Below are 26,873 nucleotides of genomic sequence, written 5' to 3' on the forward strand. Positions count from 1 at the left end.
TGGTTTTAAACAGATTTAAAGCAGTATGAGCATTGTAACTCTTCAAACTCAGTGCCGGTTGTTTCTGCTGATATTAAACTATTAAAAGCATCAAGAAAAGAATCTCATAATGTTTTTGTTTTACATGAATTTAAGAGATGAAAAGACCAGGTTCAATTAGTGCAAGATTAAATCATTTATTTATTATAATATGTTTTTTTTGGCTCCCTCTCAGGATTATCACTGTCCTCCACTTCAAATCGAAACCTTTCCCTCATATCAGACTGTCAAAATAAAAGCCTCTTTCTGTTTTTCTCCTTGCAGAGCCGGAGGAGCCGCCCACCGGTGTTGCCTTCAGCGTTGTGAACAGCACCGTCACAGTGACGTGGAACGAAGCGCAGAACGTCCGCGGCCACCTGCTGGGCTACAGGGTACGCTTCCCTACAAGGTCCTGGAATATCCTGGAAAACGTTTCCAGCCAGACGGAGAGCTGTTTCCATGCAATAACACAGAAACCTACCAAACATTTCTAAAAAATGCAAATATCTCAGAACATAAAATAAGACAAAACTTGTAATATTACAAATTTATTCTTGTAATATTACAAGAATAAATTTTTGTAGTTAAAAATGAAGTCTTAGCCTGGCTCCAATACATTGTTATAGAGTTGCTCTGACTTCAAAGTCCAATTAAATTGAAGCCGTGAAACATGTTTGTCAAACAAAATGGCCGCCCTCAGCGCGCTGACATCTCTCTGATCTGTGGAAACCCAAGGAGTGTGTTGGTGGACAAAATCCTGGTTTCCAGAAATTAAATCTTCAAAAACCAAAAGCTGAACTGATCGATAAAGTTGATTTGTTGCTCTGCAGTGGAAACCAGAGGAAAACATTTGGTGAGATTCTGTGTTTCTGCAGAGTGGAAGGTAACTGATGGCCGCTTCCTAACTGGTTTCCCAGGACATTTGAACCAGTAAACCCAGTTGGTTTTGATGTAGAATCCAGTTTGGGACTCCAGTAAAGCTGTCATCATCTTTCTTCTTCTTCAGCTGTACATCAGGAGGCTGGGTTCCTCCAGCGGACGGGACAGGAGATCTCTCGGCAAACACCACCACACGGCGGAGAGACACCGACTGGAGCAACACAAACTGGCAAACAGGAACAACTGGATGGTGCAGGTCGATGGTCCCAAGACGGTCACTGAGGTTACTGGCCTGCGTCTGTTCTCCCAGTACGAACTGGAGCTCACCGCCTTCAACAGCAAAGGGGAGAGCCCTCGCTCCTCACCGACGCGTTTCAACACGCCGGAGGGAGGTGAGGCAACGTTTAGATAATAAATCCATTTGGTCTGGAGCTCTGATTGGCTGCTACTGTACAAAAACATACAGTTTGAGCTCTAAAGTGGAACTATAATGCAAAATTCTCCTTTTGCACATTTTTATTCTTCCATTTGGGTTCCTGCTGTTTCTAGAAACAGCCTCAACGTTTAAACAGCACTTAGAAAAATACTCAGCCATGTTTTGGTAATAAGTTCCTGTTTTTTGGTGTCTGAAAAACAAGCCGTTTCAAAAACCTCCCAATTAAGTCAAACTGCGCCATTTCCTAGCAACCGCAGCCAAGCTCAACCCGTTACCTAGCCACCCCGGTGGAGGTCCAGTTCTAGTTCCACTGCCAGATTATCTTAGTGTGCATTAGAAATTAGAACAAAAATACTTGGTAAGATTTTGTGTTTTTTCAGTGTGGTTGACTTTCCATCCAGAATCCACTTGGTGCATTCTTGTTGGTTGAGCAGGAGGCTCCACTTCTGCTTTTCCAAGATGTACTATTGTATTTCTCATCTGTTTTCAGCCACTTTCACAATAGTGTAAACATTGGTTTGGGGGCGTGGCCAGCAGCAGCTTATTTGGATTTAAAACAGATTAAAATAAGCAGATTAAAATCTAATCAAGTGAAAAATGTAGTGAATAAGGAATCATAATAGGACGTCTTTAAGTTATCGCAACAACACAGAGAAGTTTGGGCTCCTTGCTCGGTTTACCAGGTTGACCAGCGATTTTTCTGCTCTCCTTCTTGGTGCGTTTATCTTCACAGCTCCTGGTCCTCCTGCATCTCTGAGGTTTGAAAGCCCAACGGAAACCTCTCTGGTTCTTCACTGGACTCCTCCGCATGAAGTTAACGGAGAACTTCAGGGCTACGAGGTGCAATATCAGCAAGGTAACATCTGAGTCTGAAAAAAGAGACTTTATTCAGGATGAATTTATCTGACGTTGGGCCTGGTTTGCTTCATGTCAGAGGGAGGCAGCCAGATGGAGATCCAGATGATCAATGTTTTCAACGTAAACCAGGTTGAACTGAAGAATCTGGACCCAAGCAGCTATTACCTGTTTAAGGTCATCGCACGCACCGCAGCAGGACAGGGTCCGCCCATCACACGGAGGGGCGCCACGCTGCTGGAAGGAGGTAAACGCACCGCCATCAAACCCCAGCTTCAGCCCACAATCAGAAACCACAAATTAATACACAGTGATGCTCTGGATTATTATGGGGCGCCATTTGATAGCAAGATAAATATTTGTTACCCAGCCAAACATTTGATTTACAAACTAAATATTTAATTAGCTTTGAGCTAAATATTTAGCTTCAAACGCTAACTAAATATTTAGTTTGAAGCTTACTATTTACTTTGCTAATTGAATATTTAGTTTGAAATTTTTATAAATGAGTGAGTAACGAGATGAAAATATGACTGAAAACCGAACCCCCATTTTTTTCTCTCGACAGGATAAATGAATGTTAATTTTTGGCTGTGTAACTTTACAAACATTAAATTGTTCTATTGAACTTTTGTGGAATCGCATACGCAAACGTCTCTCTGCTTCCTGTAGCTCCTCCCACAAACATCACCGTGGTTTCCAGTGTCACGTCGCTCAACCTGAGCTGGGTGCCTGAAGACCGCCACCGGAACCACGGCTTCCACATCCACTACCTCCGGAAGAGCGGTGAGCAGCAGGACACGTCCAGATTCCAGTTTCACCAAATGTTTTCGTTTTTAAAACCTTGGAAAAAGATGTGAAGCAGAGGAGAAGGGCGCACTCCTCCAAATTGCACCCAGTTTCAGCCCTGCTGGTTGCTAGGAGACCAGCATCCTGCTCACAACAAGTATTTACATACATGCTGGTGTTTAAGTAACATTTCTGCAGTTTTTCTGCACTGATATGCTGGATCTCAAACTATGTTTAATAAACATGAACATTTTATTTCTATAATATATTTTTATTCTATTCTACTCTATTCTGCAGACTTCAGATTACTTAACAGACAAAAATACATCAGTAACTGCAGTTTCAGTAACCATATAACTGCGCAAATTGGAATTATGAAAATAAACTAAACAATTTTGGGGGGAAAAATGTAGAAAATTTTGATTAAAAGTTTTTTGTGCTACGTTGAGTTGGTTTTTGTGGTCATATAAAAATTGGTTTATTTTGTGAAACTGCAATGGAAACACTTCTTTCGTGTCACAAGAGTCACATGATCAACAACCAGATGTTACTACTGGAGGAAACGACAAAGAAGACGACAGACAGGAAGTAGTAGTTTTTTAATGGCTTATCGCGTAAACAAAGTGATTCACGTGGGATTTTAATTATGTTTCTTATTTAATGGAAACATTACTATTGTGAAATTATATATATATATATAAAAGCAGAATATCGACATTAGTAACAGAAACGCAGCAGCTAACTTGTGTTATTTCTCTTTGTGTGCAGCTGGTGGTCAGTGGGAGGAGTCAGAGCTGATCAACTCCACGCAGGGTTTCTATTCGCTGATGGGCCTCCAGCCAGGAACCGAGTACAGCCTGAGGATCCTGCACGACAACAACACGCACTGGCAGGAAATGCTGCGGACCGTCGGACCAGGTGCGTCCGCACAAACACAAACTTCCTGGACTGAATGTTGTTTACGTTCATAAAGACTCTATAAAGGAGAAACGTTTCTGCCTCAGTGCCGTCGGAAATGCCGGGCCGGTTTGCCACCCAGGGCTGGTTGATTGGACTCATCAGCGCCATCGTGCTCCTCATCCTCATCCTCCTCATCCTCTGCCTCATTAAGCGCAGCAGGGGGGGGAAATACGCAGGTACGCCCGACCCGATGACCTGACGGAAAATACGACGTAAATACAACGTGCTGATATGGAAGAACGTTTTTCTCCTCACAGTGAAGGACAAAGAGAAAAAGGAGATCGACTTCGACCTTCAGAACAAGGATGAAACCTTCGGCGAGTACAGGTGAGTCACCGCCGATCGGAACCGATCAGAACCGATCAGAACCAACAGTCACTGTATCAGATCAGGAATCAATAAAGAAATAGACTCCAGAGACGCAGACCTCTTTGAACCTCCTGGCTCAAACCTTTTGGTAATTAATTGTGACATATTTTTATAAATATTTGAAAGTGAAATCAGCTGATAAACTCTAAATTTATCAACCGATTAATTTAGAGCTTATTTACATCAAACTTGTAAATAAGTTAACAAGTTTGATGTCTTATATTTCACCATCAGTCAACAACAGGAATAATTTTTCTACATGTAATAGCATTTAGTTTATTTTACTCAGTGTTATTTTAAATGTACTTGTTTTATCCTGCTGGCTTGGTGCTGTTGGGGGCGCTAAGCAGCTGTTTGATTTGCATATGCCTGGGGCCGGCTCTGGGAACAAAGAGGAACCACTGAATGTTGCGTTTTGTTTTTGCTCTCATGTCTTTCTTTCCTCCTCTCCTGCTTTTCCTGCAGATCTCTGGAGAGGTGAGGGAGTCGGCCTTCCTGTTGTCATGTGCTTTTTCGTTCTCACTGGCATAAAAATAAAACCTTTCTGTTCTTAAATCTGATAAATATCTGAACAAATTATTTCAGATGGTTAAAGAAAACGTTGATGCTTGCTTATCATGTCCGCCTCATTTTCAACATCTTTCACTGCTTTCTGGGATTTGGATGGTTTTCTCTCCCAAACCAGTTTACACCAGCAGTAAAACCAGTAAAAAAGTCTGATAAAATAGCGCTGAGTCATGCTCTCACCTTTCCTGCAACCTCACCTGGATGCTTCCCGCTCGGCATCAAAGTCCTTCCTGAAGCCGTTTTTATTTCTGTTGCAACCGTCTGGTTTCACTTTTAAAGGCTGAGAAATTATTCACTGCTGAAGCAAATTAAACCTGTTCTCACTCTGAAAGTGCAAAGGTTTTAGCAGCCACACAAATCTTTGTTTTTCTAGTTTTTCACGTTTCTATGAGGAAATGAGGAGAAATTTAAAAACGTCTGAGAGACGATACAGATTTGGATCCTGTTCAATCTGGATCCGTTTCTCCTGAAGGTTCCCAGTGGGGAGACCAAACCTTTGTTGCCTTTACATTGTGACTCGATGTGCATCATGCTGGGAAACGCTGTTTGTAAACATTTACTGCTGTAATCTGGGTTATTTAACCTGTTATAAGAGAAAATAACTAAGGATTAAATTTTTTAAATCATATTTTCACCACAGCATTCAGTCATTAAAAATATCACTGTTTCAAACTAAACATTTACATCCAAACTAGTTAGTAAGCTAATTATTTAGCTTTATATACATATATAATCCATTCCCTAACATTCTTGTATAATCTGTGCATATAGCTCCCATATTTATATTTATACACAATATCTACAGTATATCTCTTGCTATAACCCCTTATAGTCCATACATACATAGTCTTGTATATCTGTAAATAAATATCTATATCTCGTAGAGCACTTCTGGATAGATGCAAACTACATCTCGTTGCTTGTGCTTGTGACAGTGCAATGACAATAAAGTTGAATTCTATTCTATTCTAATGAATATTTAGCTTCATTAGTAAGCTAAATATTCTGTTTCAAGCTTAATATTTAGTTCCAATTTAGTTAGCAAGCTAAACAATTAGCTGTAAAGTTAGCTAGCAAGCTTAATAACTAGCTTCAAGCAAAATATTTAGCTCAAAACTAGGTATCAAGCTAAACAATTAGTAGCTTCAATCTAGTTAATAAACTAAATATTTAGTTCTAAGCTCAATATTTATCTCCACATGTTACCAACTTGAGTAATTGACTTCAAACTAAACATTTAGTTTCAAGCTATTTATTTATTTTGCTAACTAAACATTGAGTTTAACAACTAAATATTTATCTCTGAATTAACTAAATATGTAGTTTGTTGTCTAAATAGCTTGGAAATAAAAAATAGTTTGGAACTGTGACACTTATAATATGAATGAATGAATGAATGAATGAATGAATGAATGAATGAATGAATGAATGAATGAATGAACGACATGATGAAAATATGACTAAAATCCTTTTTTCTGACTGGCTAATTGTCACAAGACATTATTGCTGTAAATGTTTGTGTAGCTTCACAATCTGCATCCTGTGGGTTATTAGAAATTAGATTTTTATAACTAAACCAGCGGTTCTGACCCAGTGGGTTCTTCTGGTCCCACAGAACCCATAAAGTTTGAAAAACCCAACATTTGTGTTGCTGCAGAATCATTTGTCTCAGACTAGAAACGACTTTCTGAGCTGCTGCAGCCTTTAAAGCCGGCGTCTTATTTCTGTTAGTATTAAAGCTTTTTCTGGCTTTTTGTTCTCCATCCCTTTATGTTCCTAAGATTATAGCAGATTATTACGATCCGTTTACAAAATATTCACACCTCCTGACCTTTCTAACATTTTGATGCATCAAAGCCACAAACTTGTTGTGTTTTCTTTTGATTTTGTACAATAGACAAAGTGGAGCCAAAATATTTTACAAATGAAAATCTGAAATGTCTGACACACATTTGGATACAAAGATAAAAGTAATTTTATTTATATATCACATTTTCAGCAGCAAACCCCCTTCACTCCAAAACCTCTCAATAAAATCCAGTGCAGTGGATAGACCTCTAGTGCTCTGGAGGTCAGCCACCTTATGACCTCTAAAGCCATAAGGTTTAGAGGTCAAAAGGTCTGGTGGTTTTTGGCTAAAGACCACAAGCCATTTCTCCTGCTAGCGCTACGCTAGCATGTTAGTTTTGGTCGTTTTTTACCCAGAATGCCCTACGTTGTAGTCCACTTCCTGCTATTGGAGCGGTCTCTGGTCTGCTTGGGGTTCACATGTGCATTCAAACCGAACCAGAGTTCACTTCAACCAAACCCAGATGGAGGTTTGTAGACGGACCAGAGTTAGCTTAGCGTTCACACCACCCCAAACAAACTGGACTTTCTAAACTGGACTGGAGTTGATTAAGGCGACTGAACATAACTTGCAAAGTTGATAGAGAACTGCAGCTCTAACCTCAATAAAAGATGGTCCTAAAAAGTATTGAGGGCCAAATACATATGCACACCGCACTTTTCAGATTTACATTTGTAAAAACACAAAACATATGTAAATAATTCATTAATTTCCTTTGCTTTAGCTGTTTCCATTACTTTCTGTCCCACAGAACAGCAAATAAAGTAAAACTAAAAGTTTGTGGTCGTGACAAAATGTGAAAAAGTTGACAGGGAAATATTTTTCTAACGCCGCCGTCACCAACCGCTGTTCCCGCTCTGCTTCCCCGCAGCGACGGAGACGAGAAGCGCTCGGACAGCCAGCGGTCCCTGTGCGACGACAGCAAGCTGGGGAGCGAGGACTCGCTGGCCGAGTACGGGGACAGCGTGGACATCCAGTTCAACGAGGACGGCTCCTTCATCGGCCAGTACAGCGGCCGCTCCGCCGCCGCCGCGCCGCCCGGCAGCTCCGGCCCGGCCTCCCCACTCAACCCGGCACCGCCGCCGCCCTTCGCTCCCTCCATGTCCGGCATCCTGAACCGGCCCAGCTAGATCCAGAACCAGAACCGCCTACACGTGCATGCCTGCAGCAGAACGGCAGAGACGGACCCGATTCCACTTCCTGGTTCCGACATCCACAGGAAGTTTTACTCTCCATGTTTACAGCTTTTGATGCAAAACTGCTAACTGTAAGAAAAATTAACAAATTTGGCTCCTTTAGAGAAACAAATATATCTTTATTAAATTCATTCCACTGTCTGATTCTGCAGTGAGTTACTCTTTACTGTCCAACTCTGCAAAAACACAAAATAATACCAAGAGTTTATTGTCCAGTTTGTAGTGCAGATAAATTAATAGACTGAGACAAAACTAATTTAAAATCATCTTATCAGCAAGATTAGAAACTTATTTTAAGTAAATAATTCCTTAATAATGATGAAAAAGTTCTAGTTCCAGGTAAATTGAACCAGTATTTTTTCATATTAAGGAATTACTTAGTTAAAATAAGCTTCAAATCTTGCTGATAAGTTATTTTCATGTTAGTTTTGTCTTAATTAAAGCGTATTAATCTATTTGCACTACAGCTGGACTATGAACACTTGGTATTATTTTGTGTTTTTGCAGTGAATCTTCACTGCCGTATTTTTAACCGTTGCTGTAAAGCTTGGAGTTAGCAGCTTTGTACTGTTGAGCTCACAGAATCATATTATTATCGCTCTGTCACAATATTATAACGGCTTCAAATTTCTCCTTCACCGTTAAAAAGCGAAAACTGGCGCAGCTGGGAGCATTACAGGACAAATATTCGCATTTAGCTGAATTTCCCATGAATATTTCAGCCTCATTCCGTTTTTTCATCCATTTTTACTCAAACATCGTCACTTTTTTAATATAAACATTTAAATTTCTTCATGAGCGAACTGGGAACGATGCACACTTTGGTTTTGAGAGGATAAATCGGTACTAACCTCTGCTTCTCTGTGCAGCTTCAGTGCGCGACTAAACCATGTAATCAGAATAAAGTATAAATCCCACAATATAATGTTCAATTTCACACATTTTTAGCGCCTCAGTTTTTAAAGGGAAAAGTTTAACCGAACTGTAATAAAAGGTAGTTAGTCCCTTTGGCCACCAGATGGCGCCAGTTTTAAGTGACTGCAGTGATTTTTAGTTGCAAAAAGCTCGCAGCTTCCTATGCAGAGGCGGGAAAATTATTATGCAGGCAGAAAGAGAATCTCACGTTTTCCTTCTCTGAATGTAAATAAAACCTTAAGATTGTCTCTTTTTGTTACTTTATACAGCTTGTTTTATAAAATGACCAAATTGTTTTTATTATCTATTGACGTGTTTGATTTTGAGCGTTTGTAACGTCCAGACCTCCCACCCACTGTCTGCTGCTGACCTTTCCCCTCGTGTCACTCAGTAGCTCCAGATCCTGTAGAGAAGAAAATTAGGAGATTCAACCCTCTTCCTGTTTCCTGTAGAGCTTAGAGACGCAGCAGAAATACAGATTATTAAACGTGACGTTCAAATGGCGCCGGACGTAGAAAAATGGAGTAAATGTCTGCCAAAAAATCTCACAAATTTTTAGATTAATCTCAAATCTTTGAGTCAAAAAGAGTTTACAAAAAACTACAAAATTTGAGAAGAAACAAGAAAATGTCTTACTTTGAGAAGTCAAAAACAAATGTAAAATTTTGAGATTACTCAGAAAGTTTTGAGAAAAACTGAAATTTCTGAGTTTGAAAAATCAAAAACTTGATAGAAAAAACTGAGAAAATTTGAGATTAATCTTAGAAAAATCTAGAGAAAAAAAACAAGAACATTTCTGAGTTTCAAATGTCCAAAGTTTTCACTGTTTGAAACTGAGAATAAAAATTTCTAGAAAATGTCTGAGATTATTCTCAATTTTATTTTCCATCAGGTTTTTTGGAGCTCACAAATTTCCTTATTTTTCTGAAATTTTTAGGGGAAATTTATGAGTTTCATAAGTTGTAAATTTTAGTCTTTTCTTTGGTTTTATAGAAACTTTCTGAGATTTTTTGACAGAAATTTACTCCTTTCTTTTCCTTTCTCCGATGGCCCTGCGCTGTCGTTGGTACCGGAGCAGAGAGTTTTTAACGGACTTCCCTGAGGTTTGCAGATGTTTTGTGATGAAGCAGCTCAGATGTTCCGGCTCTCCTGGTTCCGTCCAGAACCAGCCGGAACCGGGAACCCTCGGCGGGACTCGGGCCGGACCGGGCCGGACGGAGAGGAAATTTGACGGCAGGAGGAGAAATCGCTGCAATACTGAGATGTGCTAACTAACTAGCTTGTTGCATTGTGCGCTGTATGTAAGCTGGCAACTAACCTCAGACTGTCACCGAATAATAAACATGGCAACGCATTTACTGAACAACGGCTCTGGGTTCTGTTTGCGTACGGCGCCGCCATTACAGACGGAAACAGGAGGAAATTTATGGCAAAACGCTCTAGAAAAAAAAATTATTGAAAATTTTCAACTTTAGAGCTCAGAAAATTTCCTCTTTTTTTTATTTCTGAGATTGATCTAAAAGTCTTTGATTATTTTCCTGCATGACTTTTCAAACTCAGAATTTTCAAGATTTGTAGAACATTTCTTAGATGAATCTAAAATTTTTTTAGTTTTTTCTTTGCAAATTTTTGATTACTGGAACTGAGACATTTCTGAGATTTTTCTAGAATATTTCTCCGGTTAATCTAAAACGTTATGAGTTATTTCTCCTGCATATTTATTTATGCTTCATACTCAGAAAACTTAGAAAATTTCCTAGATTAATCTCAAAATTTTTGTTTTTTCTCACAATTTTTTGACGCTGCATACGAAGAAATCTTTACGGGATTTTAGAACTTTCAAGAATATTCTTGAAAGTTCTGGGTTTTTAAATGTTTTTTTTTTGTGTTCAGAAATTTTTCTCAAAATGTGTGAATTTTTTTTCTTAAAATTTTTGACTTTTGGAACTGAAATTTCCAAATTCTTTCCCACAAATTTACTTACATTTCATAATCAGAAATATTTGATTGTTCTAGAAAATTTCTAATATTAATCTCAAAATTTAAGATTTTTTTCCCCCAAAATTTTTTATTTAATGGAAAACAAAAATTTCAATGTTTTTTTTTTTTTTTTTAGAAAATGTCTGACATTTATCTAATTGTTTTATGTTTTTGCAAAATGTTGACATTTGAAGCCCAGAAATTTCCTGTTTTCTAGAAAATGTCTGATTAATCTAAAAAATTCAGTTTATTTCCATTTCATACTCAGAAATCTTTGATTTGTCTAGAAAATTTGTCAAAAATAGTTTTAATCCCTGCAAATTTTGACTTTTTGAACTCAAAAATGTCAATGTTTTTTTTATTAACATTAATCTCAAAATTTCTCTTTTCTTGCAAATGTTGGATTGTTGAAACTGAAATTTCTAATTGTTTTCTAGAAAATTTCTGAGATTAATCTCCAAATTTGAGGGGTTTTAGGCAGAAAGTTATTCTTTTTATTTACTATTCCCGCCGTCGCAGTGGGACGTGATGTTCACATGACGCGGCTCCCTGGTGGAGGAGGTGAAGTCTGGAGGTTTCAGTCTGGAAGCACCGCAGGAGGAGGAGGATATTCCGGTAGGATAGTCAATCATCGGCCGGGTCGCTGCTTCCGTGGCCGTGGAGTGGGCGGGCCCACGGCCAGCGTTCATGCTTGGTGCACACATGGTGTCATAACTGACGGCGCTCCGTGTTCCGAGGCTCCGCAGGACGGAACCGAGACCCGGGAAGGATGCTCCGCTTCCAGCGTCCGCACGGTAATCAGCACCGACCTGCTGCGTGGTTCCCGCTCAGGCTGTTTTCATTCATTCATTCATTCATTTATTCATTCGAGAGGTGAAATCCTCCGCGCGCGACCTTGTGACTCAAACTGATCAAAGATCCACTATTGAGCTGAAGATGCTCGGGTCTTTCTTTGTTTATTATTTTGGTTGGAGTCTCGAGCTGTTTCACCGGAACAACCCGCGGCTCGCGCGTGGCAGCCAGGTGCGTGCGCGTGGTGACAGTCCAGGGGTCTGATGTCATCATGAAGGAAGAGTCATTGTAAGGTTATCGCGGGGCTTCAGCGTCATGTGAGCCGATAAACAAGGCGCCCCGCCCCGCGCCGCCGCGCCGCCCCCACATGGAGGAACAACAACAAGCCGCTTTAAAATCCTCAGAGGAGAAGAATTAGAAAAAAGATGAAGCTGCAACACAAAAGTTATTGTTTGGCATTTTGATTTGTTCTACTGGGAAGAATATTCTGGTAAAACAAAAACGCCTCCGGTAGAACTGATCCCAGAAAAAAGTCTAAAGAGTTTAAAAACGAGTTCCGTTTGTAAAGTTTTCATCATGTTATCCACTCAGTTTCCAACAAGTCCAATTAAAATATTTAGCTCCAAACTAAATAGCTCTGAACTATATATTTAGTTAACTGTCAAGCTAAGTGAATTTTTGTTTTGAAGCTAATTATGTAGCTTGAAAAAATTTTTGTTAGCAAGCGAAATAATTAGTTTGAAGCTCAATATGTAGCTCAGAGCTATTTAACTTGAAGATAAATATTTAGCTTGCTAACTAAATATTTATATGGATGACCAACATTGTGAAAAATTAATCCCTAATTTTTTTCTTTTATTAAAGGCTAAATAACCCAAATTATTGCAGGTAATTTTTAACTGTCATGGCACCTCGTAGTTTTCTTGGCACCTTTTGTTTTTCGGCATTTCAGGTGTACCGTATACAGGAGCTGGTTGTTTTCATTTGCCAGGGAAGATTTTGTCTACATAAATGAAATCTGTGGATGTAATTAACTTTATCAAAACAAGATAGATTCTGCCATCAAAGTGGACAGGCCACATTGATTTAAAAATGTTTCTTTGGCTTTTATCTAGAGAAAAACACTAATAGCGATTAGCCTGGTCTCTGACAACAGCAGTTAGCAAATCCCATTGATTTTCCACTTTGACATTTGGTTCCTCCACATGTAAATATTGACGTTTCTTGTCTCTTTGAATAATTTTTTCTCTCAGAGGGTTTGAAAGAAGGATTATTATTCCCCACGGAAATGTTGGAGAAAAGAGACAAACACTGCAACTATTCAGAGTCACAGAAACAGTCAAACAGCTTTTCTTCTGCTCATCTGTGTTATGTTGCTAGATTAGTTTCTGTATTTGGATCCCAGTAAGAATATTATATTTTTTGTACAGTTTTGGCTGAATTACTCCACAAAGTGTGTTATTCTTCCAGCAAATGGCCTTTTTTCTGAGTCTGTCAACGATTAATAGATTACTGGATTAGTTGGTGGTTATTTCAATAATCAATTAGTCACGATTGATTGATTCAGCCTTATTTTCAAAAAGCACGTAGAGCTTCCTGCTGTCGGCCCATCAGGATTCCCACAGAACTTCCTGTATTCCAGGTCAAAGTGTAGCTTTGTGCTGACTGGATGTTATTCTGTGACAAACAGACGAACCGACCAATCACAACGAAGCAAACAGGTAGCTCCTCCCACATCGTGAGAAAGTTCAAACTGCACGTTTAACTGGGAAGCTCCCTGCTGTCAAACACACACCGACTCTGAGACGACATCAAGACGCACGCACACACACACACACAGCGGAGTCATGTCCCAGAACCAAGCAACGCTCACCAGAACCCCCCTGGAGAAAACCTGGGTTCCCTGGATGGGAAGCAGACTGAGCAAACGCAGAGGCTGTGAGTAGACAGACCAGCGGTTCTGGTTCTGACCCGGTGTGGGTTTCTGTGCTTCTGTTTTTGAGGAGTGTGAGACTTGAAGCTGTGCTTAATGACTCTGAGTTTGGATGTTTTCTTATTTTGGAAACATGGAGAAGACCTGGAGGCCGTTCACCCCAAAGGGTCACGGGGGTCATTGTGTTCTGATCCGATATTAAAGCTGCAGTTTGTAACTTTGGCAAAATAAATTCATGTTTTTACATGTTTATTCAAGCTGTCACCATGTGAAGATAGTTTAACATGAGACAGATAATCTGTGAAAAGATCGATCTCCTCCTCCCTGAGCTGCTACAGCTGCCTGAAGAAACGCTTCAAAAACAACCAATCAGAGCCGGGAGGCGGGGCTTAGCGCCGCCAGTCATCCTCATATACTCGCTGCTAAATGAGCTAATGGCGGAGAAACAACTCACCGTCATAAGTGGCTATGCTAACTAGCCTTAGCATTCACAGCAGACCATGCTAGCTAGCCTAGCATTCTGAATAGGCCATGCTAGCTAGCCTAGCATTCACAGCAGGCCATCAATCATAATGTGAAATTGTTGGCAGCTGGATGACCTTCAACCCCTGAACTCTTTGTTTAATTTCCCTTTGGGCTCAATAAAAAATCTTCCTCTCTGGTTGTGTTTCAGCTTCGGTTCCCCAGTTCACCAATTCCCCGACCATGATAGTGATGGTCGGCCTGCCGGCTCGGGGCAAAACCTACATCTCCAAGAAGCTGACCAGGTACCTGAACTGGATCGGGGTGTCGACCAAAGGTACTGGCTGGCTGCCTGGGGTCCAACTGGGTTTACATCTTACTGCCTTCAGCGTTGCTGTAGCGTTTTCCTTCAGCCACTGAAAACCCATTTTCCTTAATTATTACTTTTGACCCCTGATGTCTGTCATTTGTCTGGATTACAGCTGGCAGAAAGAGCAAATTTTCAAGTTTTTGGAAATTTTCTGAATTTCAAACATTGAAAATGTTAAACTTTTAGGGTTTCTAAATGTTTTTCCAAACTTTCTGAAATTAATCTAAAAATGTTTGAGTCTTTTCTTGCAAATATTTGACTTCTGAAACTCAGAAGTGTCTTGTTGGAAATTTCAACTTTTAGAACTGAACATTTTTTGCCTGTTTTCTTCCTAGAAAAATTGTAAGATTAATCTGAAAATCTGAGTTTTTTCTTGGAAATTTTAGATTTTTTGAAATCAGAAATTTTTTATTTTTTTCTAGAAAATTTCTGAAAGTAACATAAAAAGGTTTTTTTATGCATATCTTCAACTTATGAAGCTTAGAAATGTTTTATAGAAAATTTTTGATCCATCCATCCATCCATCCATCCATTTTCTGTTCACCCTTGTCCCTAATGGGGTCGGGAGGTGCTGGTGCCCATCTCCAGCTACAAATTTTTGATATTAATCTAATTTAGTTTTTCTTCTTGTGAATTTTTGAGGTTTTTCTTACTTTTCTTTATTAAATAATTTAGCAGCATAAATGGTTTTTGAATTGTACTTCTTGTGTCGATATTGTTTTCAGTTCAAGAGCAATTAATTGATTACAGATTCTGAAATTAAGATGTCTAAACATTTTAAACATTAAAATCCTTGTGTAACTTTACTGTTTTTTGCTGTTTTAGTGTTTAATGTTGGGCAGTACAGAAGAGAAGCAACCCGCTCCTACAACAGCTACGAGTTTTTTAAACCCGACAACGCAGAAGCCATGAAGATACGCAAGTACGAGCCTTAAGGCAGAAAACAGTTCAAGAAAATATTACTCCTAAGATTATCATCTCATTTAATAAAATCTTCAGTTTGGGACAATTCAGCTGAAAATCCCACCGGTTACTGAAACATTTATCAATGGCCTGAAATTTCATGATATTTAATTTTTTTATTTTATTTCTTAATGTTTTTATATTGTTTTTTAATATTTTTTATGTTTCTTTATTTTATTTCTTAATGTTTTTATATTGTTTTTTATGGTTTTTAAATATTTTTTATGTTTCTTTATTTTATTTCTTAATGTTTTTATATTGTTTTTTATGGTTTTTAAATATTTTTTATGTTTCTTTATTTTATTTCTTAATGTTTTTATATTGTTTTTTATGGTTTTTAAATATTTTTTATGTTTCTTTATTTTATTTCTTAATGTTTTTATATTGTTTTTTATGGTTTTTAAATATTTTTTATGTTTCTTTATTTTATTTCTTAATGTTTTTATATTGTTTTTTATGGTTTTTAAATATTTTTTATGTTTCTTTATTTTATTTCTTAATGTTTTTATATTGTTTTTTATGGTTTTTAAATATTTTTTATGTTTCTTTATTTTATTTCTTAATGTTTTTATATTGTTTTTTATGGTTTTTAAATATTTTTTATGTTTCTTTATTTTATTTTTTAATGTTTTTTGTGTTGTTTTGAATGTTTTGTGTTTACTTGCAGCGCCTGTGTGAACACGGCCCTGCAGGATGTGTGTGACTACCTGACCAGAGACCAAGGTCAGGTCGCGGTGAGTAAAGGTCAAAGGTTATCCAAAACTGCAGCTTGAAACAGGAGCGATTTAAAGAGACAGGATGCAAATATGGAGGAAGTTCACCTGAAACTGATCCATCCATCCTAAGATTTTTAATTAGTTTAAATTACCCAAATAATTGAATCAGACATTCTTCTGGTTAATGGATGATAAATGTTTATTAATGTTGAGCTTGAAAACATTTACCAATATTTATTATTGGTAAAAGTCCTGATTTTGTTCTGCCAGGTTTTTGATGCCACCAACACGACGCCGGAGCGCAGAGAGGTCATCCTCAACTTCAGCAAAGAAAATGGTTACAAAGTTGGTTTTTAATTTGCTTTCCTGCTGTAAAACGTAGAAATCTGTCAGAAACATAGAGCTACAGTTTCCATCGTCTCCCTGGTTCAGGTTTTCTTTGTGGAGTCGATATGCGACGATCCCGAAATCATTGCTGAAAATATTAAAGTAAGTTACTGTGATGTAAGATTTTACAACGATAAACGATAATATTGTTGTTTTTTAGCATATCTGGTGGTAATGTTGTGATAATGACTAAAAAACATTATTAGTTTTTTATGTAATTCTGTGGATTTGAATGCATGACAGTGTTTATTCTGGAAACCCATGACAATCTGAAATAAGCTTTCCTTAAAGAAATGTGATTTATGTCACTGAACTGCACACAGTAACTGCATTTAATCATATTTTTGAATTTTCTGATATTCACTGATGCTCTTGTTGAACAATCAGTGAATAGTAAAAGCAGATTTGTTTTTTATTTCATGTTATTAATTTGAATTTATCAAGGTAATAAAAATCAGAATTATATATTTTTCACAATAGTTAAAAGATGCGATAAATGTCCGCTCCCATTTTCAAGTAAAATAGTATTAATGTCATAATAAAGAGTAGTAAAGCTTAATTTTGTTTTAATATCCAAATTAAAACACATGCAAAAATGAAAGAGAGAATAAAAACCACAGACAACCAAAACCCTAAATAAAATAGATTATGAAGTTTGTAAGCAAAAATATTAATCTTCAGATTGAAACTTATGGAGCTAATTTTAATTTGTGATGTGATTAACTGATTATTTACTTACCGGCTGGCCTCACACACTAAAGTCGTTGTTTTCTGTTGGTAAACAGCAAGTGAAGCTTTCGAGTCCCGACTACGTAGACTGTGACAAAGAAGAAGCTGTTGCAGATTTCCTGAAGAGGATCGAGTGTTACAAGATGACCTACGTTCCCCTGGATGACAGCAAAGACCGGTAACCGATACCGATACTGATACCGATACCGCTAACTAAACATACAGCATCAGGCTAAATATTCAGCTCCTTAAATAGCCTGAAGCTAAATATGTAACGCCTAAATATTTAGAGGACAAATATTCATAATAATAGCTTCAATAAATATTAATTGAAGCTTAACATTTAGATGCTAAATATTTAGCTTACTAACAAAACATTTAGGTTAGTTAGCAGCTAAATATTTAGCTGGTAAACTAAATTTGCAAACTGAATATTTAACGAGCGTAGAGCTAAATATCTAACTTGGAGCTAAATATAAAGCTGTACAACTAGATATGTAGTTGGTAAACTACATATCTATAAATAGATATGTAGTTTATATTATATTTAGTTTGGAGCTAAATATTTAGTTAGTTGTAAATTATATATGTAGTTTGCCAATTAAATATTTAGTTTAAACATTTAAGATTAATGAATAATGTAAAAATATTAGCTTAAACAATTAACCCCATTTTTTTTCTCTGATGCTAAATAATCTAAATTATAGATGTTAATGTTTTACTGTATCTTTACTAATGGCACTCCATATTAAAGGCTAAATGACATAAACGAGCTTCATGCGTTTAGTTACTGCTGGTCTCCCCGTTTCTCTCTGCAGGAGTTTATCGTACATTAAAATCTTCAACGTGGGCAGCCGGTACCTGGTGAACCGGGTCCAGGACCACATTCAGAGCCGGATCGTCTACTACCTCATGAACATCCACGTCGCGCCCAGATCCATCTACCTGTCCCGGCACGGCGAGAGCGAGCTCAACCTGGTGGGGCGCATCGGGGGAGACTCCGGCCTGTCCCACCGGGGGGCAAAGGTCAGGCCAGCGGTGCATCGTGCTACTGAACATTTTACCAAACAAAACAGAACCAGAGTCCAAGTTTAAGATGATCAGTTTGAGACGAAAGCTCAGGTCAAAGGTGAATCCTGTCATGCAGAGTGCTGGGTGCTGATGTTTATGTTTGCAGCAGCAGCTGCAGCACTCCTAGTTTCACTGCAGAGCAAAGTCCAGCGATAACAAAATCACTCAGATAGCAAAACAACTCAAACAGATATCCATCAATAATCAATAAAACAACACATGCAGGAAGAACACTGATAAGAGCTCTTAAAATTATCATATAGAATAGAATAGAATAGAATCAGATGTAAAGGTTCAAATAAATAAAAAATATTTACCTAACAAGATATGTAGTTGATAAACAACTAAATATGTAGCTCCAAACTAAATATTTAGTTTACCAACACAATTCTGAGTTGTTAAATAGATATTTAACTAAATACTTAGTTAGTATTTAAAAACTAAATATTTAGTTTACCAGCTACATTTTCATTTTATAAATAAATATTTAACTGAATATTTAGCTGTGAATGTAAGTATTTAGTTCCTAAGCTAATATTTAGTTCAGCAACTAAATATTAGGAACTAAATATTTAATTTACAATGTAAATATTTAACTTACCAATTAATTATGTACCTCCATACGAAATAGTTAGTATTCCAACCAAATTTGTAGTTGGTAAATAAAAAATTAGCTAAGAAGTTCAATAGTTAGTTTACCAACTAATTATGTAGCTTCAAACTAGATACTTAGTTTATCAACTCAATTTTAGTTTGAAAAACTGAAATATTTAGCTAAATGCTTAGCTAACTTAGCTAGGAACCTTAATATTTAATTGCTAAACTAAACATTTATATTATTGGTAAGCTAAATGTTTAGCTTACCAAGTAATTATGTAGCTCCAGACTAAATATTTAATTGAGAAAATACATTTTTAGTAACTAGATGCATATTTAGCTAGGAAGAGAAATATTTAGTTGCTAAATTAAAAGTTTAGTTTTAGTTTCTGCGTCTCACTGCTCTCAGTTCGCCGCCGCGCTGGGCGCCTACATGCGCGGGCAGAGCATCAGGGACCTGAAGGTTTGGACGAGCCACATGAAGAGAACCATCCAGACCGCCGAGGCGCTGCAGGTCCAGTACGAGCAGTGGAAGGCCCTCAACGAGATCGACGCTGTGAGCCACAAAACCGACCCGCCGCCACATTCATAAGCATGGTTCAAACTCTGATGTGATTCCAACGGCTTCTCCTCGTTACATGATAACCTCACATGGAAATACCATTTACCCAGCAGAACATATTCATGTTTTCATTCTCTGATCAGGGAGTTTGTGAGGAAATGACTTATGAGGAGATTCAGGAGCATTACCCAGAGGAGTTCGCTCTGAGGGATCAGGACAAATATCGGTACCGGTACCCCAAAGGAGAGGTGAGTCTGAAAAAAGCTACGGCAAGCCCAAAACGTCTCCCAGATTATTCACAAATCCAGAGTAAAGAAGTTTGTGTTAACGCCAGCAGGAAAGACAGAGAAGCAACTGATGCTGGAAGAATTGAAAGGAAGGAAAAAGATCTGACATTTGAGATAATCAGGGTTTAAAAAATAATTCAGACGCTTCCACAAAGTACGAATAATAATCAGTCTGTCCACGAAAAACTCTCTTCGTTTGTAACTTAATTAGTTTCTGCAAGTAGTGAAGGATCCGAGTCGTCAAGGTATAAAGGGAGAGTTCAAGTGGAAAAAAGGAAAAGAGAAAAACAAAAGAGAAGAAAATAGAGAAAAAATGAAAAAATAAAACGGAAGAAAGGAAACATTAAAACAGAAAAAATGGGGGAGAAATATTAGTTTCACATCTACTCTACAAATTTGTAGATTAGTCTCCATAGACATTAAAATCTATTAATGTCAACGGTTTGTTTTAATAAATTCTGATTTTAATAATTTCATATTCCAAAACATTTACTGTCGATCAAAACAGCCTTTATATGCCAGTGATGATACGACTGTTATTTAAGGAAACCGTTCCAGTGACGTGTCCAGTTGACTCACTGTATTCTGATCCTGTACAGAATGACAATAATGTCAAAAAAAAAAAGTCTGAAGTCCTTTTTCTCAGCTTGACAGACATGAGAACGTTGATCATTGGTGAGTTTAACCCTGTAAATCTGACCTGGATCAGGTGACTGTTTGACCTTTGCCCTCCAGTCGTACGAGGACCTGGTCCAGCGTCTGGAGCCCGTCATCATGGAGCTGGAGAGGCAGGAGAACGTCCTGGTCATCTGTCACCAGGCGGTTATGAGATGTCTGCTGGCCTACTTCCTGGACAAGAGTGCAAGTGAGAAAAAAAACATCTTTATTTTACCAAAAATATTCCACTAGCTGCGTTTCCATTAGCCATAAAACTGCACAAAGTAAAATTATAAAAATAATTGAGTTTAAAGCTGCAGTATGTAACTTTTATCAAGTATATGTTCTGTACATTTTTGTTAAATCTGTCATCATGTTGTGGCAGTTTATGAGACAGATAACCGTCCACCTTGACCTGTTAGTGCGTATGAAGAAATGAACCAAAATCAACCAATCAGAGCCAGGAGGCGGGGCTTAGCGCTGTCAATCAACCTAATGTACACACTGATACATGTGCTAATGGTGAAGAAACAACTTTCTGTGACAGAAAAATTGTTTATTTGCCGTAATTGGTGGCTATGTTAACTAGCTTAGCATTCACAACATGCTATGCTAGTTGCAGCGTAGCAGCGAGCAAGCTAAGACCCACCCCCTAGCTCTGATTGGTTGCTTCTAATTGGCAGTCGGAGAAGCCAGAGGAGCTCAACTTTTTCACAGATTATTATACCAAACTATCATAACATGGTGACAGTTTCAACAAATGTATAAAAAACATATTTTTAATCAAATTTACATGGTGCAGCTTTTAATGGGAACACGTCAATTCTGAAACATTTTTCAATAAATAATTTTAGAGATGGGATGAGGTGGATTTTCAACCGTATCAAAAAAAATTTCGCATCACAAGAGTCACGTGATCAACATCTGGATGTTATTACTGATGGAAATGAAAAAGAAAAGACAGGAAGTGGTAGAGGGACGATGGTTTGTCCATCAGAGCTCTCAGCATCGGTTCCTAAAATGTTCTGTGTCATTTCAACGTGTTGAATCCAAACCTTTTCTGGAAAATGGTCGATTACAATTTCCCCAAAATGCCACAAACGTAGCCACTCCCAAGTAGGCGGGACTTGTTACTCTACGGAAAGCCATCCAGTTCAAATTTATGTGACTTTTAACATGCAAACATGAAAATACATACACAACACACAGCCAACGTGTCACATATATTTGAGCAGGATGGTTTCCCATATCGCTCCAATATCTGAATATATCTGATGCAACTGTTTACATCTGCTGCCATGATTTCTAATGACTTATTAAAAAGTCATTAATAAATAATCTATTATTTATTGGACATTAGCAGAATATAGACAAAGTTTAGTGCACATTTTAATGGAAACGCAGCTGGTGTGTTTCTGATGCAGTAACTCATGTTTCTGTGCCAGGCGAGCTGCCCTACCTGAAGTGTCCTCTGCACACCGTCCTGAAGCTCACGCCGGTCGCCTACGGTCCGTCCCTGCTGCCATTGTTCCTGTTAAGTCGGGCGTTTTATCAGCCTCAGAACAAGCTGCTCTGGATTTGAATCTGTTGTTTGTCTGAGACGTATTTCACCACTTCTGTTTTGTTTCCCCTCAGGGTGTAAAGTTGAGTCGGTGTTTCTCAACATTGAAGCCGTGAACACACACAGAGACCGGCCGGAGGTAAAGTCCCTTACACAGCGATAACACGCAGAAACAGATGAAGATTTTCAGACCTGCCTTGGTGATCTGATAAAAGGACTCATGATTTTACAGTAAATATTACATTTGTCCCACATAACTACTGCAAAAACAGGCCAGCAACCAGAAGAAATGGTCTGGTTTAGACACCAGCTGTGTTTCCATGACGAATGTACACAAAACTTTGTCAATATGCTACTAATGTTGAAAAAAATCACAATTTCGCCTTAAATAAGAAAATCTATTAAAATCACACATGAATGAGCTCGTTCACGCGATAAATTATTAAAACGTGCTTCACCATCTTCCTCCGACCACTTCCTGTTGTCTTCTTCTTCATGGCTTATGCCAGTAGCAACATCCGGTTATTGACCATGTGACTCGTGTGAGCCGAAAAAAGTGCTTCCATTGCAGTTTTGCAAAATAAACAAATTTAAATTCAGCCAAAAAAAACAAAACAAAGAAAAACACCTGATTTTTTTTAAATCAAAAAACGAGATATTTTTCCAAATTCAGCAAATTTATTCTCGAAATGTTAAATTGCACAATTATTTGGTCAATGGAAACGCAGCTACTGGATTTGTTTCCACACTAAAATGTTTAATATCATCAAAAATAAAAAAAAAATACAATCAAACAAAAATCACCTGAGGAAATACCTGAGTAGTTTTCAAAAGATTTTCATTTACTCAGGAGAAAAAATATTATCCTAGCCAGCCTGAGGAAAACTTTCTGCGATTCTGCGGTTGGGGAAATTCACAAAAAAATATCAAATCCCTGCATTTTTTTTTTTTTTGGCACTAAGGCATAATTCTACATTTCCTGCAAATTTCCTGCAAAACTTGGTTTGTGATGCTAACTCCCACCTGCAGGTGGCAGTATTTCTGACTTTTACATTGCTGCCTCAGCTTTACTCAATGTTAAGTTTTAGTCCATTATTGATACAGCGAGTAAAAAAATAAGCTATTTAAATTTTTTTAAGAAAGAAAATGTTTCCGTCCAATTGTTTTTCTAATCTTTTTTCTTATATATGCAGGTTTTAGAAGAGTAAAAAAAAATCAAATATTTCTAAACTAGAACCACAAAATAAGCAATTTTGATTGTAAAGAAAAAAATTGCAAAAACAATCATGACATCCTAGACTTGAGAACAGATTTTTGGTTTTCTTTGGTGTTTGATGATCTAAAACAAAAAGGCAAAACCAGAAGAACTCCGTAGAGAGGCAAACAACTCAAATAGGTGGTAAATTGTTTGAACAAACAGCTTGAGTTTGTTTTTCTCAGAATGTGGATGTGGACAGAGACCCGGAGGAGGCGCTGGAGACGGTACCTGAACACATCTAGAGGACGCCTCAGCTCAACGTCCGTCACGTCCAGAGGAGAAGTCTTATTTTAATTTATGTAATCCTTGTTTTTAGAAAACTGAGAGCTTACAGATAATGAACGGTTTCTTCAACAGCATCTTAATTCCACTGTTAGTGCACTTTATCTAGAAGGGTCCAGGTTGAAAACAACTGCTAAAAAGTGAAGAACTGAAAACGACCTTCAGGACTGTTCACCAGTCATTAATCTCTGTTTCACACTGCATCACTTCATCCTGTGTTGTTCCTTCAACTCTTGTAATTTCAGCAATAATAGAGGAGATGCCGTGCCGCCATGTTTTAGTGGTAGTTTTAGATTTCAAAAGTGATGTTCATTGATTTACGCAAAGGGCTTCATTCCCTCATCTGCACATTATTCAGCTCAGCAGAGACATTAACACACCGTATTCACAGTATAGAAAAAAACTAAGTCACCACCTGAATTTAACTGTTAAATTCAGATACCATCACATTTCCAAGAACTTTGTAACTGACAGCCATGTTGGTAGGCAGTTGCTATGACAACAGTAAACAAGCCACAAGCTTAGAACTAGTTCTTGGGTTCCTATCTGCAACAATATAAGTACATTGCAACTATTACTTGATTGATTACAGTTTTTGAGTACTCTACCCACCTCTACGTGATACTGAGATAAATATCAGCGATATTTACTGTAGTACTTACTGCCGAACTAGCTAAATTAGCTGAGCTAATGTAGCTTATCTACTAGCTAAGACACTAAAATATTTTTATTCTGTTTACTAGGGTGTCAGCGCATCCTATAATGTCTTCAGTTTATTAAAAATATACGGTAAGTTGGTCCTAAGTACGTTTATCACAGGTCTTACAATTTGTCGTGGCAGAGCTATTTAACAAAATATGTTTGAGTCGCGCGCACATCATTGCGGTTTAGGCTACCACTAGCTAGCTGCTAACAGACCCTTGCTAGCCACCCATCTTTTTGCGGAGAAGCTGGAAAGTCCAGAAATGTCCAGAAGTAAACATTTTCGACTTTTCAAACTCAGAAATTAAATTTTTTCTATAAGATTTCTGAGATTAAGTTGAAGTTGTTTTTTGGGGGGTATTTTCGGCTAAAATGTAATAGTTTGTTTTATTTACAAAGGCCCTGAAGCGCCGCTGAAGAACCAATTACCTGACGTCACGGCGGAGTCTCGCAGCTGGAAGCTTTAAACTTTCCGTCCACATTCCTAAAACCTTCATGTGTGGCTCTGTGTTGACATTCAGTTACACATAAAATATCCAGATCATAAACAATTTGTTATAACCTTTGCTCAGTTTTAGCTCAAAATAAGACGTTCGTTTTCAAGGACACCACGTCTACAGTAGCCCAGAAGGGACAAATCATTCTGTTTATTTACGCTGTGCCTTTAAAAACTATTAATTTTCTGATTCATAATATTATGAGCCGGAAGAAGGATGTCTATGAAGGTTCTCAAAGGCATCAAAAATGCAAATAATACCGCGCATAAGTATTCTCATCATGTTCAGCCGCTAGATGGCGTCGCAGCCTCATTTTTCTACACTGAGGGTTTTTTAGCTGTTAAATTATCTGAATCCAGTGGAAATGTGGGCCTCCGCCTGTTTTAACACCATCCAACATTCCTTCTGTTTACCAAACCCCCAGGCCCATCTGCCACCACCGTGCTTCACATGGTACCTCCATTTATTATTTACATTTTTTATACAAACTCTTGTGAAGAATTCCTGTGGGAATTAACTGTATCTGTGATGATATATGATTTTTTTAATAGCTGAGTACTGTTTGAACAATATGAGCCATGTTACTTTTGATTTTTACTTTTTCAAGCTCTCATCCTTTACTAATCATGTAAAATGGAGGATGAGGTCGACAATCTGCATTTTTTCCACCTTAAAAAGAAATTCTGACTTTTTATCTCATAATTATTACTTTGAAAGCCAAAATTATGACAACTATGACAGTGTTTCTCTTTGCTCTGACAACGCGTTTAGGGTGCTGTTTCTAAAGTTACACAGTAAAAAAAATTAACAGCAATAATTTTCAGTGTTTAGCTTCTGTGGATGTTTTCCAAAGTCATATTTTCACCAAGTTATTCCTAAGTTATAAATGTCAGATTTCCAAACTACATATTTAATTCACAAGCTCCAAATTCAATATATTTTGCTAACTAAATTAATTTCCAAACTAAACATTTATTTGAATATTAAATATTTATTTGTCAAACTAAATTTTTAGTAAGCAAGCTTCGTATTTAACTTGCTTACCAAATACTTAGCAACCTGAGTGTTTATTTTGCTAACTAAGTAGCTAGCTAAGTAGCTAACTGCATATGTATTTGGTTTGCTTGCTAAATATCTATATTGAACTCAGACTGAAACATTTAGTTCAGAACAAAATGTTTTGCTTCCTAAACATTTTTAGGAAGCTTCCTATTTAATTTCATAGCTAAATATTTAGTTGGGAAAAATCAATATTTATTTTGGGACTCTAACATTTATTAAGGTAGGAATAAAATGAATATATGAAAAATAAACACCCAGATGAAAGGCTAAATAAAACTACAGCTGTAAATTTTCACAGTAACTTTACAAACAGCATCCCATTTGCATAAACTGTTTCCTAATTTACTGGAAATCTGTTTTGTTGCACATGTGCACTTTTAAAACCGTTTTAGACGCCTGCAAAGCTGCCGCAGCATTCATGTAAACTGAAAGTTAATCTGTGTGGTTTCCAGATTAACCAGAACCATCTCGGATTTACACGCTCAAAGATTCGTAACGTCACAAGTCAGCGTCGTCCTGATCCAGCTGCATCGAGTCATTATGTGAATTATTATTTAAGATTTATGCTCTTGATTCTGTCACTGTAATTCTTTTTAATCCAGGTCTTTAAAAATGAAACATTGTGAAACATTAAGTGTATTTGTTGTGTAATCTGTGTTGTAACCGTCTGGTTAAAATCAGGTGCCTGAATAAACATCATCTCTGAACTATTTGTTTTTCTAAAGAACGTTCCAGCAGGTTCCCTGGGTAACGTTGCACTTTGTTAGATTATTGTTGTTTTATTGGAATATGCTAATTTATTTAAAGTGTTACATTTACTGAAATGGTTCACTTTATCAAAAACTATAAACCATCTGCTCAGACGTAGCTGGGTCTCGTTAAAGTGTAACTAAATTTATACAAAAATGAAAGTATTTGCCCTGAAACATAAAGACAATCTTAAGGACCATTTTAGTTTATCAGTAAATAAAGTAGATTTAGGTTTTAGTTACACTTCAAAAATGAGCAGGTGTGCTTGAAATCATCTTATTTCTCTAAATTGTTCTTGTATTGTTGGAAACCAGTAATCATGGCCCAGTTCATCACGGTGAGCGTCAGACCTTCTACGTTTCCTAAATGTCTCAGACATGCCGTCTGTCTTTCCGTCTCTCTGATGCTTTTTTGGACCGACG

General features: G+C 37.5%; 2 protein-coding genes across 11 annotated transcripts in view; both read left to right on the forward strand.

Annotated features, from left to right (window-relative positions):
- The window catches only part of LOC114140282 (neural cell adhesion molecule L1.1-like), a 46,333-nt gene extending 36,137 nt beyond the window's left edge, over nt 1-10,196 (forward strand). For 5 of the 6 annotated variants that reach the window (XM_028010049.1, XM_028010047.1, XM_028010052.1 and 2 more), the window contains 10 exons: nt 304-410; nt 1,025-1,289; nt 2,067-2,189; nt 2,268-2,435; nt 2,861-2,974; nt 3,746-3,895; nt 3,982-4,113; nt 4,195-4,264; nt 4,772-4,783; nt 7,594-10,196. In XM_028010049.1, the coding sequence (XP_027865850.1) occupies nt 304-410; nt 1,025-1,289; nt 2,067-2,189; nt 2,268-2,435; nt 2,861-2,974; nt 3,746-3,895; nt 3,982-4,113; nt 4,195-4,264; nt 4,772-4,783; nt 7,594-7,852 (1,400 nt within the window). In that variant the 3' untranslated portion in view covers nt 7,853-10,196. The remainder of the gene's footprint in view (nt 1-303; nt 411-1,024; nt 1,290-2,066; nt 2,190-2,267; nt 2,436-2,860; nt 2,975-3,745; nt 3,896-3,981; nt 4,114-4,194; nt 4,265-4,771; nt 4,784-7,593) is intronic. The other variant, XM_028010051.1, reaches the window with a different exon arrangement.
- A 1,183-nt stretch (nt 10,197-11,379) lies between these two features.
- LOC114140284 (6-phosphofructo-2-kinase/fructose-2,6-bisphosphatase-like) lies at nt 11,380-26,411 on the forward strand. 5 transcript variants are annotated; one of them, XR_003594535.1, is made up of 15 exons: nt 13,351-13,543; nt 14,212-14,337; nt 15,196-15,292; nt 16,001-16,067; nt 16,320-16,394; nt 16,482-16,538; nt 17,222-17,343; nt 17,984-18,191; nt 19,243-19,389; nt 19,539-19,643; nt 20,418-20,547; nt 21,785-21,847; nt 21,975-22,039; nt 23,341-24,229; nt 26,154-26,411. XR_003594535.1 is itself a non-coding variant. In XM_028010055.1 (14 exons), exons 1-14 carry the CDS (start codon nt 11,583-11,585, stop codon nt 23,398-23,400), a joined length of 1,347 nt encoding a protein of 448 aa, XP_027865856.1. In that variant the 5' UTR covers nt 11,380-11,582; the 3' UTR covers nt 23,401-26,411. The 5 variants fall into 5 exon arrangements, 2 of the variants coding, with proteins under 2 accessions (XP_027865856.1, XP_027865855.1); XM_028010055.1 differs by lacking the exon at nt 13,351-13,543 and adding an exon at nt 11,380-11,607 and having other exon boundaries at nt 23,341-26,411; XR_003594537.1 differs by having other exon boundaries at nt 13,347-13,543; nt 21,785-21,872; nt 23,341-26,411.
- The last annotated feature ends 462 nt before the right edge of the window (nt 26,412-26,873 follow it).

This window comes from Xiphophorus couchianus, chromosome 24, assembly GCF_001444195.1.
Source record: "Xiphophorus couchianus chromosome 24, X_couchianus-1.0, whole genome shotgun sequence".
NCBI classification, from domain to species: Eukaryota; Metazoa; Chordata; class Actinopteri; order Cyprinodontiformes; family Poeciliidae; genus Xiphophorus; species Xiphophorus couchianus.

Bases quoted from the DNA above. Each gene is read 5' to 3' on its own strand.
- LOC114140284 (XM_028010054.1), top strand. From the start codon at position 13,453: ATGTCCCAGAACCAAGCAACGCTCACCAGAACCCCCCTGGAGAAAACC. The intron at 20,548-21,784 runs GTGAGAAAAAAA...TTTCTGTGCCAG, and splicing joins CTTCCTGGACAAGAGTGCAA to GCGAGCTGCCCTACCTGAAG. The intron at 22,040-23,340 runs GTAAAGTCCCTT...TGTTTTTCTCAG, and splicing joins CACACAGAGACCGGCCGGAG to AATGTGGATGTGGACAGAGA.